Raw genomic sequence first — 12,456 nt, 5'->3', positions numbered from 1 at the left:
CCCCTCCATAATGACCCCCCCCCCGTATGTGTTGATTTTGACACCCAGTAAATGTCAAAACGGACACACCCCTCCATACATGAAGGGGGGTGTCTGTTTTGATACATACCGGGTATCAAAACTGACACATACGGGGGGGGGGGTCAATATACTGGGGGGTGTCCATTTTGACATATACCGGGTGTCAAAAATGATGCATACCGGGGGGTATCCATTTTGACACATACCGGGTGTCAAAATTGAAGATACCCCCGGGGGGGGGTTTAATTTACATGATACCGGGTATCTCCACTCCTAAAGTAGGATTATCCCCATCTTCTATTTACTACCCAGTCGAAAAAAATGCAATGGATTGCAAATTTTTGCGAATTCTCAATATTTGTAAAAATTCTTTTTAAAAAAAGGGGGTGGGGTTTATTTTATTGGTGGGGGGGGGGGGGAGAAGTATCCCACCCCCAAAGAAAATAGCCTAAAACCACCACAGGACCATTAGGTATATTCCCTGAAGAGTAGAATCCGATCGGTTCAGTGGTTACCGAGTAAGATAAAGTAGTAATTTATTATTGTGTAGCTAAAGATCTTAAATGATTTGTTCCAACATATATTTTTGGAGGGTTTTAGGCTATTATTAAAGCTTTATCTATGTAGATTAAAATTATTGTTGTATTAATAATTTAATTCATATAATCAAGATTAATAGTTTTTATATGAATGAATGAGAACATGTTTCTATAAAACTTTGGGTACCAGTGTAATGTCCCTTCCTGTCTTGCCTAGTACTGCAAGGTAAAGAGTTACAATTAGTGGTTGAAATGTTTGGACACTCAACTCAATCAAAACTCAATAAAAGTTCCCAAAATTGTTTAACCAACAAATAAGAAAACCTTATTATAAAACTTCAGGGATTAGTGTAATACACAGCCCAATGTCCCTTCCTTCCCCCTGGCTCTTTATACATTTTGGTAACATTTTCGGCATATACAAAGTAGATGTAAAAATCTCAAATCTTTTGTAGTGTAGGAAATCTATGAGAGTAATCATTTTTGTTTGCTACGTTTTCAGGAATCAGGGAATGATTTTCAGCAAAAGAATTTAAACAATACAGTTACACAATCTCGCATTTGTTAGCTTCAAACTTTTGAAACTATTATTAAGTTTTTATTAGTTAGTGTATACTATAACTTTTTAGTATTAACTATAGTTCTTTTAGTAGCAAATTTTACTTTGTTTCTAACAGATCTATGTGTCAGTCAGTAGCTCTATGGGAGAAATGTGATTTTCACAATTGCAAAAAAAATATGTATGAAGATTCTCTATATCAATAAGCCTATATATAAGGTCCATAGGTTTGATAGTCATGCTTCAAAAAATAAATTTATATATTACTTTAATCTTCAAAATACTTGAGGAAGGTAATTAATACTTTGTTAACAAACTTTTTAAAGAGTTTTTGTCGTGATTCTGTGCATAATGAATTTATTATCGACCATGTTGTACTTACTAAATACAGAGAAATAGTGATAAGACAATGGATGATAAATCGATGTATATTCTCAATGATAATCCATTCTGTAGGTTTAGAGTTATTTATGAAAAAGTTTGGACACAACTAGCTAGAACTAATCCAATAAAAGTACCCAAAGTTTTAGAGCAAAAGGTTGAGATAACTTGCTTATAAAACATTGGGTACCAGTATAATTTAGAGTCAAATGTCCCCACCCTCGATGAAGATAAAGTGGATATAAAACTTTGGGTACCAATATAATATACAGTCCAATGCCCCCCCCTTTCCCTGAGGATAGATGACATGAATATAAAACTTTGGGTACCAGTATAATTTATTGTCCAATGTCCCCTCCCTCCATGAAGATAAAGCTGTTAAAAACCTTTGAGTACTAGTAAAATTTAGAGTCCAATGTCCCCTCCCTCCCTCCCTGACTGAAAACGCTTGCAGCAACAAACATACACAACGCACATTGTAAATGTCTGTAGGGTAAAAATATGCCACTAGGAGAATATGTGTGTATGTATAAAATAAAGGGAAATAGATAAATCTTATTTAAAAGTAACATTATTGATTGTATACGGAAGGACCTAGCAAACCGCTGGACCAATATGGTTCTCCTTTCTAGTTTAACCCCGACCCCCTTCTTCTGCATAAACGTACTGACCAATAAGTTTTTTCAAAAGCTAAATTTAAGCAATTTTTTCCCTTTCAATATATCCACGTATATTAAATTCATTTTTAGAACAATAATTTAAATGACCATTATATAAACGTATAAATTAAGTCTTTATATACAGTTAAAGTTTCTATAATATGACATATGCGTTTGTATGTTCTATTAGGATCTCAAAACAAGTAGATTAATTCATATTATGAGAAGGTTTTAAGCTATATTATTGAATGATGGGATGTAGAATTCACCCCCTCCCTTTATACCCTATCAAGAAATAAACCCCCTTTAACCTAACAATAAAAAAAACTAGATTTTGAAGAAAAAAAGTTTTTTAGGAATTAAATTAAAGTTATTTAAAGAAAAGTAAATCCAATCTTATTTTGAATAGATTCCGAATAGATTGATGATTAGAAAAAGATTTCCACTTTATTCTGATTAGGTTTACTACTTTTTAACAATAGCAAATCTACTATATACTTCGGTTTTTAGTTTATTTAAATCATTTTTATCTTTACCCGAAAGCTTTTTATAGTATCTATAAAAATGACGTCATACTGGCCTGCAATTAGTCAATTAATATGTTTAATGACCTTCGACTGATAATTTAGTCAGTGTATTGGCCTATCATTGGTCATTTGTATTGTATGAAATCATTTTTTTTAGGTACTATTAATGGCTTCCCTCGCCCCTAGCTCTGTAGATCTGAAGCCTATGACACCTATAATAACGGCAACGCCCCTAGCATCTAGGAACTCTGTATTAGAAGAAGCAGAAAAGGGATAGAAAAAAAGCTTAAAACCATACCAAGACTTAAATCTATCAATAACAACTAAAAAACATCCTGCTCCTTTGTGAAGGGAGAAGCTTACCAAAAAAAAAACCAATCGGTTTATTAGTTATTGAAATCTAAAACTTCAGCCAAAAACTATACTACTTTATATTATAGAATATATTTGAAAAACGTAAAAATATGATTTAGGTACCTATTTCTTTTTCATTACAACTCTTTTTTGCAATGTCAGCTATTAACCTAGTTTTTCCTTGGTTAACCCAAAATTACTTTTTGATATTTTACATCCAAAAAAAGGTGAAAAAAGAATGATTTTTTGCTCATTTAATTCTTTTCAATGAAAATGGACTTGTGGCTAAAATTTCAACCTTTAAAAGGATTTTACAACAGGATAAATTTTAGATCTATTTATAAACTTTTTTTAGTAGCAAAGCTACTTTTTAACTCACTTTATCTGTATGTCTATTGGTAGCTGTTATTACAGATACTCTGTCTCTAAGGGCCGGCTCTTAATGGGGGAGGGGGGTGAGGGAACTCTAACTACCCCCCCCCCCCACTTTCAACTGTAGTTTTAAAAAGGAAAAAGAAAAAAATAAGTTAATTTTTTTAGGAGCGATTTCTCTTGGGAGGGAGATGGTACCCACCCCAAAAATAGTTAAATTTCCCAGGATGTATAAAAAGCTACCCTGTAATGGAGAACCATATCGGTTCAGTGGTTAGCAAGAGCCTTCGGTACAGACAGACAGACGGAGATATTTAGAATCCCTGGCTTATGAGTATGAAAGACCTTACTTTGATTGTAAACTTTTTCTTAATACTACCACAAAAGAATATTTTTATTCATTCATTTTAAAAATTTGCGCCCATAGCATCTGAAGATAAGAAAGGGAAGAAAATAGCCTAAAACCAATTTAAGGCATTCCTAAAACCATCGCATGAGCTATGTGAAGCTTTCCTTAAAATGAGATCTTAAGCTCCAGACCAAAAAAAAAATAGGGATCTAAAGGGATAAGACAATGGCCAATAAATTTATGTACATCCCAATTAGTGATAGACAAAATTATCCCCTCTGTAGATTAAAATTAGTGATTGAAACATCCCAATCAAAATTCAGGATAAGTCCAAAAATTTGTTAAGCGAACGAATAAGAAAACGTTATTATAAAACTTTGTGGACTATTGCAATAAACAGCCCATTGTCCTCTCTGTCTCTAAAAGAAAACCATACACTACTTTATACAATAAGATGAATAGTATTGCTAAAAGCGAAGCTTTTCTATAATTAGGGTCGGTCCTTTCATAATTATGTCCATACGTCCATTTTAAACATGTTGATTTTTTGATTTTTTAAGAACAAATTTTTATGCGATATAATTATCCGATTCATCTGATTCCTGGGACAACAAAGTATAATATTATAAGCAAAGCAACTCTATAATCATGTACTAAAAATGTATGTATGTCCACGAACATTATTCTGTATCAAGCAGTCTTTCGACAATTTTGCTTCGACTCTTATACATTTATATTCTGATTATTCAATTTTGACACTATATAAGTGTTAATGTCCGTTTGTCCTACCGTTTTATTGCTTCGCTTTTATGGATGATGTCATCCTTGTTTTATAACAATGTTATGGTGTAATTTTTAAATACATAAAAAGGATTAATCTGTAAATCTCAGGAAGGGAGAGGACATTGGCATGTAAATTATGCTGGTACCCAAAGATTTCTTTGTTGACTTTGGGTACTTACAAATTGTCAGTCTCTAAACTTTTATTGTCATTAAATGTGTACATCAATTTATCAGCCATTGTCTTATTCCTTGAGATCCCTGGTTAAATCTATTCATTTAAGGGATAATCCCTCTTTTGTTAAAGGTTTGTGACACTTTTTTTAAATTAAAGCTTTTCTATAACTAGGGTCTTAACGTCCGTCCGAAAAGGTCCGTTAATGATTTTTGTCAATTTAGACATAATTCATTGTCCTATAAAATTAACAGTTAGAAAGCAAAGCAACCCTATATTGTTACCAGAAAGTCCGTGTGTCCATTTAAAACATGTTGATTTTTACTTTTTGTATGGTCTAATTATCTTATTCATCTGATTTTTGGAACAATGATTCCTAGGACAACAAGTTACAATATTTCGAGCTAAGCATCTTAAAGTGTGTCCTTAAACAGAATCCTGTATTTACTAATTTTGGAATTTCTTTAATTTCAGATTAAAGAATTTTCTAATCCTTGTTTTTATTCGTAGTGGAGGGGGGGGGGGGAGATGAGACAAACCACTAAAATTGATGGTGCTAAAAAATCAAAATGATTATTCCGAATAAATATTTTTTAAATAGCCTAAAACCAGAATTAGTCAGACAGGTTTGCATTTGTTAGAATGATTTTGAGTTCTTAATACATTTTATTAGCTATATGCCTCTAGGGGCACTGGGGGTGGGGGTTGGGTGGATGTCAAATATCTTCCAATTTTCAATTTTTGTTTTAGAAAGAAAAGTTTTTGCATTTTTATTTTGAGGCTGGAGGGTCATTTTATTGTTTTTTTTTTGAGAGTTAGAAATAGTTTAAAGCCTTCCCAGACCCTTTATAGAGGTGAACCAATCGGTCCAGTGAGATCATTTGGTACAACCAGATACAGAGAGACATCCTGTCACTTTAATACAAAAAAAAAGTGTTTTTGAGTCACCATCAGAAAATGGGTTGGCCCTAATTCTTGTCACATATTCATAACTAGACATTGTTTTTGTTATATGATAGACACTGCAGGGATCTAAAGGGATAAGACAATGGGTATTAAATTGATTTTATCCCCAATGATGATAAACAAAATTACTCATTCTGAAGATCGAAATTATAAGTTTGGACACTTCTAGTCTGGAACTAACATATCAAAATGCAATAAAACGAATAACGTAGTTATAAAACTTTTGATACATGTTGTAATTTTGTGTATCATCATTGGGAATGTACATCATTATATCTGTTATTATCTAATCCCTTTAGATCCCTGACATAGATGGGTTGGCCTAAAATTCCTAGCTAGCCAAATTTTTTACTAACCCTTCCTACAGTTTATGCTAATTGTGCTTTAAATGATGAGACATAAAAGTCAGGCATCTGAAGGGATGAGACAATGGCAAATAAATTGATATACATCCCCAATGATGATATACAAAATTACCCCTCCTGTAAATTACAATTTGTGGTTGAAACGTTTGAACACTCATTTTAATGAATCATTCAAGTCCCCTAAGTTTATATGCCAACGAGTAAGAAAATGTTATTATAAAACTTTAGGAAGAAGTGTAATAAACAGTAAATTGTTCCCTCTCTCTTTGATAAAAGCACTTTTCTAGGTACTCTGTATTAAAAGATTGAGATAATAGCCTAAATCCTAAAGATTTGAACAAGGAAAATAAAATAGCTTAAAACCATCCTAGGATCTATGTAAAGCTTTCCTAAAAAGAAGAACTCAGTTCAGTAGTTATTGAAATCTTAATTTCAAACTAATTATAATTTAAAATATTAGCCTACTATAATCAATGATAATTTTTTATGATTTTTCTTGGGAGGGTGGTGGTAACCTACTCCAAAATAGTTATAAACCTTTATAGGACCTATGAGAAGCTACCCTGTTAAGGAGAACCCGATCGGTTCAGCGTTAAGCGAGATCCTTCGGTACAGACAAACAGACAGACACACAAACAAATAGACATCCTGTTATTTTATTAAAAGGATATAATCCTTGAAAGTAAGTCCTAAATATAATGCTCCAAAGAAATGTTTAAAGTGTAAAGGCATGTAATTTTGATTTTCTCATTCAAAGTGGTTATGAAGTATTTTTTGATTTATTTTATTGAATTAAACATGTATTAAAATATAACTAATTATGTTATTATTGTTTTAGATGTTTTATCCCATTTTATAAAGTAGTAAGCGTTTTTTGTCTGTCCTGAAGGATCTTGCTAATCGCTGAACCAATATCATTCTCCTTTACAGTGAAGCTTCTTATAGGTCCTGGGAAGGTTTTAAACTATTTTTGAGGAGGGTGTCTTCACCCCCACCCCCTTTTATTCTTTGAAAACTCAAATTTAAAATGAGATGAGGTCAACTTTTCCCTCTCTTACATTAAGTGCCCCTAGAGGATTCTAGGGGGCATAACCACTAGTGCCTTAACAAAGCACTTAACTGCTTGCGAAGACTTCATCCCTCACTTGGCCGAGCCTTTCTATAATTTGTTGTGTTCAGATAACGTTATAAATTGGATATACAGTTGCTTAGATAGCACCTGTGACCAACCCCTTGACAAGGTCAACACCCCTGGCAAAACCCTGTGCACACCACTGCCATAAATCCTAATGTAAAAGTAACAGGAAATCTAGTTGTGTGTATCTGTCTGTCCTAGGAAGGTTTATAAATATTTTAGGGTGGGTACCACTAGATAAGAATAACCTCCAAAAAATATATATAAAACCAAAAATTTGGAAAAGGTTGTGGGGTTGACTACCCTCCCCCATCTCAAATTTTCCTATAGGCCTTTAGGAGCTCATCTATTAGTTTTGATATAAAATGATTATCCCAACAAATATTCTATAAAGTAAAAAATCCAAAAGAAATAATATTATTTATGAACTGTACATTAGGATATATAAGTTGGAAGGAATTTTAATGTTAGGGGAAGATTTGAAATCTGCATCAAATTTTAAGGATTTTTCATAAATTCGTTTTTTATATAATTCTTTATCTAAAAGCAGAAATACAATTTAAGTTAATTAATTTTGACCATTAGGATAGGTGGATTAGAAACTACTTGCGCTCTAATTTGGTGAATGATGTACGACACTTAAGCTTCTCCAATCAGAGCGCAGATAGTTTTTAATCCACCAATAACAGATGTCAAAATTAATTAACTTAAATTGTATTTCCGCTTTTAGATAAAGAATTATACAAAAAATGAATTATATAAAAAATCCTTAAAATTTGATGCAGTTTTCAAATCTCCCCTTAACATTAAAATTCCTTCCAACTTATATATCCTACTGTACATATCAAATAAATATAAAGGTGGTAAAAATACAATGTCAAGTGTTATATGTTTTATGAAAGTAATTATTAGTTTTGATAAAATCTTATTCTTTTATGTTTTATGAAACAATACATTACAATACAAAGATACAAGTATAAGGATATGCAAAGTTAATTCATATAGCAATTAATAGGTATTTACATGGGTTAACTGATTGTCTGGTTCTATTCTTGAGGGAGAGGTCCAGACAATAACAATCCCCCTTTCCAGGGGATATAGCAATAAAGATCAAAACATCATTAATTCAAAATATCATAATAGAATAGTAAACTTTATACACAATTGGTTTTCTCCCTTTAGTAGAGCAGATAGATAAATGGACATTTACTTATCAAAACATCATTAATTCAAAATATATTTACTTGAGCTGAGGAGCAAAGCTACTCTACAAGACTTGCAGTAAAGGTGAGGCACTACTACAAAAGTAATTATTTGTTTTGAATCATCATTGTATCCACATTTTTGTAGTTACTTTACAGATATTTGTTTTTCTTTATATGAATATAAAAAGAAGGTTACAAAGTAGAGGAGCTCTTAAATGACTCAGGTTGTTAGTTTGATAAATAAATAATGAAGTATATATGTATATTCTAGACAACAAACTGGTAACCTGAAACCCCTCTTGAAGAACTTTTTGCTAGCAGAAAGGAAGAATTTTATTTCAATTCTTGCAAGCTAACACTAAAATGAGAAAATATCAAGGAGAAGAAATGTTTCTTTGTGTCCAATTGTATAATATTTTTTTTGCTTTTGAATAAATACAAATAACTGACATATCCATACTAATTCTCTTATCAGAGAATAAAAGAATATTTACTTTAGATTTTTGATATTTCCCTTACTATACACTTGTGAACAAAAATAAACTTTATAAAAAAGTGACAAAATTCTGGATTGAACAGTCATCTTTTAGTTGTTTAGGTAAGTATATTTTAATTGTTAATATATTATTATAATTAAAATTTAATTTACTATTTAGAACAGATTTTAGATAAAATATATATTTACTTACATTATATTAAGAGGCTGTTCTATTATCTTAACACCTACTGTTATAATTCTTTCTTATTGAATAATTATTAGTTATTTCTCGCATTGTATTATAAACAGCTTTCCGCGGATATGTACAATTGTATGATTAAAACCAGTTTTTTTTGCCCCAAGATGCAGAAGGCACAGGCTAAAAACTGGTTTTAATCTTATGATCGTACAATTTTATATTTGTAGAAAACTGGATAAAATACGATGCTTGCTAGACATAGTTTTTTTGTATGAATGAGAACCGGTTCTTATCCAGTGGATATTAACCTGATTCGAATGAACATGAGATTATTATTTCTTTGATCTTTCAGTTCTAGCCCCATACCAAGATGCTCATGTTAGTAGCCTTGTTTGGGTTTCTTCTAACAGGTACAACTTTTAAATGACTTACATTCAATTTTAAACATAAGTAGCTTGATGTCTGTCCGTTTATCTCTCCATCTGTCCGTTAAGATCTTGGTAACCACTGAACCAATTGGATTATATTATTCTGGGATACTGGTCCTGTGGTGGTTTTAGGTTATTTTCTTGGAATGTGGGACACCTCCAACCTCCCCCAAAAACAAAACAAAATATTTTTTTTCATAGATAGTTACCTATTTTTTTTTTTAGGTAGATACCCACCAATTTTTTTCTATTTATGTCTACCACAAGAACACTGCGGCTCAAACTACCACCTACAAATTCTATATAAGAGGGTTGACTTCCCATTTCCTCATAGGGTGCAGCCCCTAGAGGTTAGGGACAAAGCTGCTAGTAATATATAAGATTAAAATTTACACTGATAACCAATTTTCAATCTAGGTATAAATTGTAACTCCCTGTACACTGAACTTGGGGAAACAAGATCAGAATTGCCATGCTGCCAAGGACAATTTGTGAAGATGTGCATGCCTGTTTCAGTCAACATTACAAAACTTGGAGATCCCAAACTTCACCTTGGTATCATCAAGGACATTTTAGATTTTAAAGGACCTGTAGGGGAAGCTGCCAATTCTTATCTTTATGAAAATGATGAAGCTGAAGTTACTATCACTGAGCACAATGGTGATATTTATGGACATGCTTGGCTTGACAATGGTGAGTCTTATGACATTGAATATTGTGGGGATAATATTCATGTTATAAAACAAATGGATGTTGGAAGCATGCCTGAAGCTGATGAAATAACTAATGATGTATTTGGAAATGCTTCTACAAGAATTGATTATCCTGAAATGAGAACAACAGACACAACAACAATTGTAACATTTAGCTTAAAGTTTTATTACACTCCACAGTTTGCTGCCATTACAGCTGATATTGAGGGGTTTATAAATGAAGTTATTGCTGTAACCAACCAGGGCTTCATCAATTCCAAGGCTCCTGTCCGTCTTCAGTCTTGTGGTTTAGAAATGACCTCATTTGATGAAACTGGTAATAGTTATGCAGACTTTGATACATTTAAAGACATGAAAGAATCAGTGGAAGAGCTTAGAGGAACTGCAGATGCTGCAACAATACTTGTTGCAGGACCTGCAGAACTTGTTGCTGGAGCTACTTTATGTGGGTTAGCTAAATTTGATTCAATAGGAAGTGGCGAAACAGTCTCAATAAATGCAAAGGCATGTATGTTGAGTAAATATGTACTAGGACATGAACTTGGACACAATTTTGGTTTGGGGCACAATATAGAACAAAAACCTAACCCCAACTATGCTGATGGTAATGGTTATCTCTTGCCTGGAGGAAAATACATAACAATCCAAGCTTATCGAACTCCTCTTAAGGAAAGAAAGATCAACTATTATTCTAACCCTGATGTAGTATTTGATGGACAACCAACAGGAGTTCTTGGATCTACAAACAGTGTTAGAGTTCTTACACAAAACAGATTTGCTATGGCTGCCCTCGGAGATGAAAGTAAATGTGCTCCTATAACAACAACAACCACCACCACAACTACACCTCATCCTACTACTACTGAAAGCTATAGTTTTTGTGTAAAGAAGGGGATTACAATTGTTGATCATCTCCAGTGGCGTGGATATCTTGACCTTTTTGACTGTATCTTTAAGTGTTACTATGATCCTAACTGTCTCGGTTGGTTGTATAATACGCAGCATAACTACTGCTATAATAGAATATCCATTCCTGCCTCAGGTGAGTGGGATGGTCCTGATCTAACCAATGCTGATTGTGCTATGGAGTTTAGGTGCTATGATAAGGGAATTTTGGCTTATTACTGGAGCTTGATGGACAACATAAAGACAGCAAGTGCAGAAGAGTGTCATAGAACTTGCCGGGGAACACTCAGCTGTGGAAATTGGCGTTATAAGGATAACCTGTGTCAACTCTATAATATGCACTTGGAACAAAACCCATCCTGGGATTCTGGATCAAAACGCTGCTAATTTTTCTAACTTTGGCTTTTCAACTATATTATCCTGTTTTCTTATGTAAAATTTTGATGTGGCAAATTATTTTAGTTTAATAAAATTTTTGATATTCATTTGTTGTTTATCCTACCTAAATATTTTAACTGAATGTAATTTTCTGTCTATTCACAAATTATCTATTAGTGGCTTCGCCCCTTCCTACAGTTTATGCTAATTATGCTTTCAATGATGAGGATAAAATCACTTTTTTCCTAGCATGCCTCTAACATCAAGGGGTTCTATATTCAAAGATTTAAATAATGGCCTAAAACCAAAATAAGACTTAAACCTAAAAATAAAATAGTCTAAAACTATCCCTCAAAGAAGATATCTTCTTTGCTTACGCCTCTTTCGGGTAGGCAGTTGATTCGAATTTACATATTATATATTTAAGTCCTTATAATAAAGTAAAAGGATCTGTGTGTCTGTCTGTCTGTGTGTGTGTACCAAAGAATCTCGAAAACCACTGAACCGATATGGTTCACCTTTACATGGTAGCTTTGCATAAGTTCTGGGAAGGTTTATATCTATTATGAGGAAGGGTACTCCCAAGAGAAATCGCCCCTAGAAAAAAATTACCAACACCTAAATTTCTTTTACTTTTTCTTTTTAAAACAACAAATGAAAGTGGGGGGATTACCCCCCCCTTCGCTCTCACGGGCCACTAAAGGCCTCGTTTGGCGTAGCCGCTAGTAAGAAATAAACATGAATGCATAGCAATACTATAATCACTACCATATAAAATTATTTAAATTTTCCTAATGACTATAAGTTTTAGATAATGATTACATCGAAGATAAGGCGGAATAAAAAATGACCAATTTGTTATTATGTTTTTTAATTAAATTTACTGATACTTCAATAAGATAAACTTATCTACATTCCAAATTATGATATATAAAATTACTCCGTCTATAGATTAAAAATTCAAAAT

At 32.7% G+C, this 12,456-nt stretch overlaps 1 protein-coding gene across 1 annotated transcript; it reads left to right on the top strand.

Moving 5' to 3' along the window:
- The first annotated feature begins 8,920 nt into the window (after window positions 1–8,920).
- LOC145324645 (peptidyl-Asp metalloendopeptidase-like) lies at window positions 8,921–11,596 on the top strand. Its single transcript, XM_080167229.1, has 3 exons — window positions 8,921–8,985; window positions 9,417–9,474; window positions 9,910–11,596. The coding sequence occupies exons 2-3, from the start codon at window positions 9,435–9,437 to the stop codon at window positions 11,496–11,498; spliced, it is 1,629 nt and encodes a 542-aa protein (XP_080023355.1). The 5' UTR covers window positions 8,921–8,985; window positions 9,417–9,434; the 3' UTR covers window positions 11,499–11,596.
- Window positions 11,597–12,456: the final 860 nt, after the last annotated feature.

Source organism: Acartia tonsa, chromosome 7 (genome assembly GCF_053477335.1).
Source record: "Acartia tonsa isolate MP-2025a chromosome 7, ASM5347733v1, whole genome shotgun sequence".
Lineage (NCBI taxonomy): Eukaryota > Metazoa > Arthropoda > Copepoda > Calanoida > Acartiidae > Acartia > Acartia tonsa.
This window is presented reverse-complemented; position numbering and strand designations above follow the sequence as displayed.

Coding starts and splice junctions, on each gene's coding strand:
- LOC145324645 (XM_080167229.1), top strand. CDS start 9,435: ATGCTCATGTTAGTAGCCTTGTTTGGGTTTCTTCTAACAG. Junction 9,475..9,909: donor GTTTGGGTTTCTTCTAACAG/GTACAACTTTTA, acceptor TTTTCAATCTAG/GTATAAATTGTAACTCCCTG.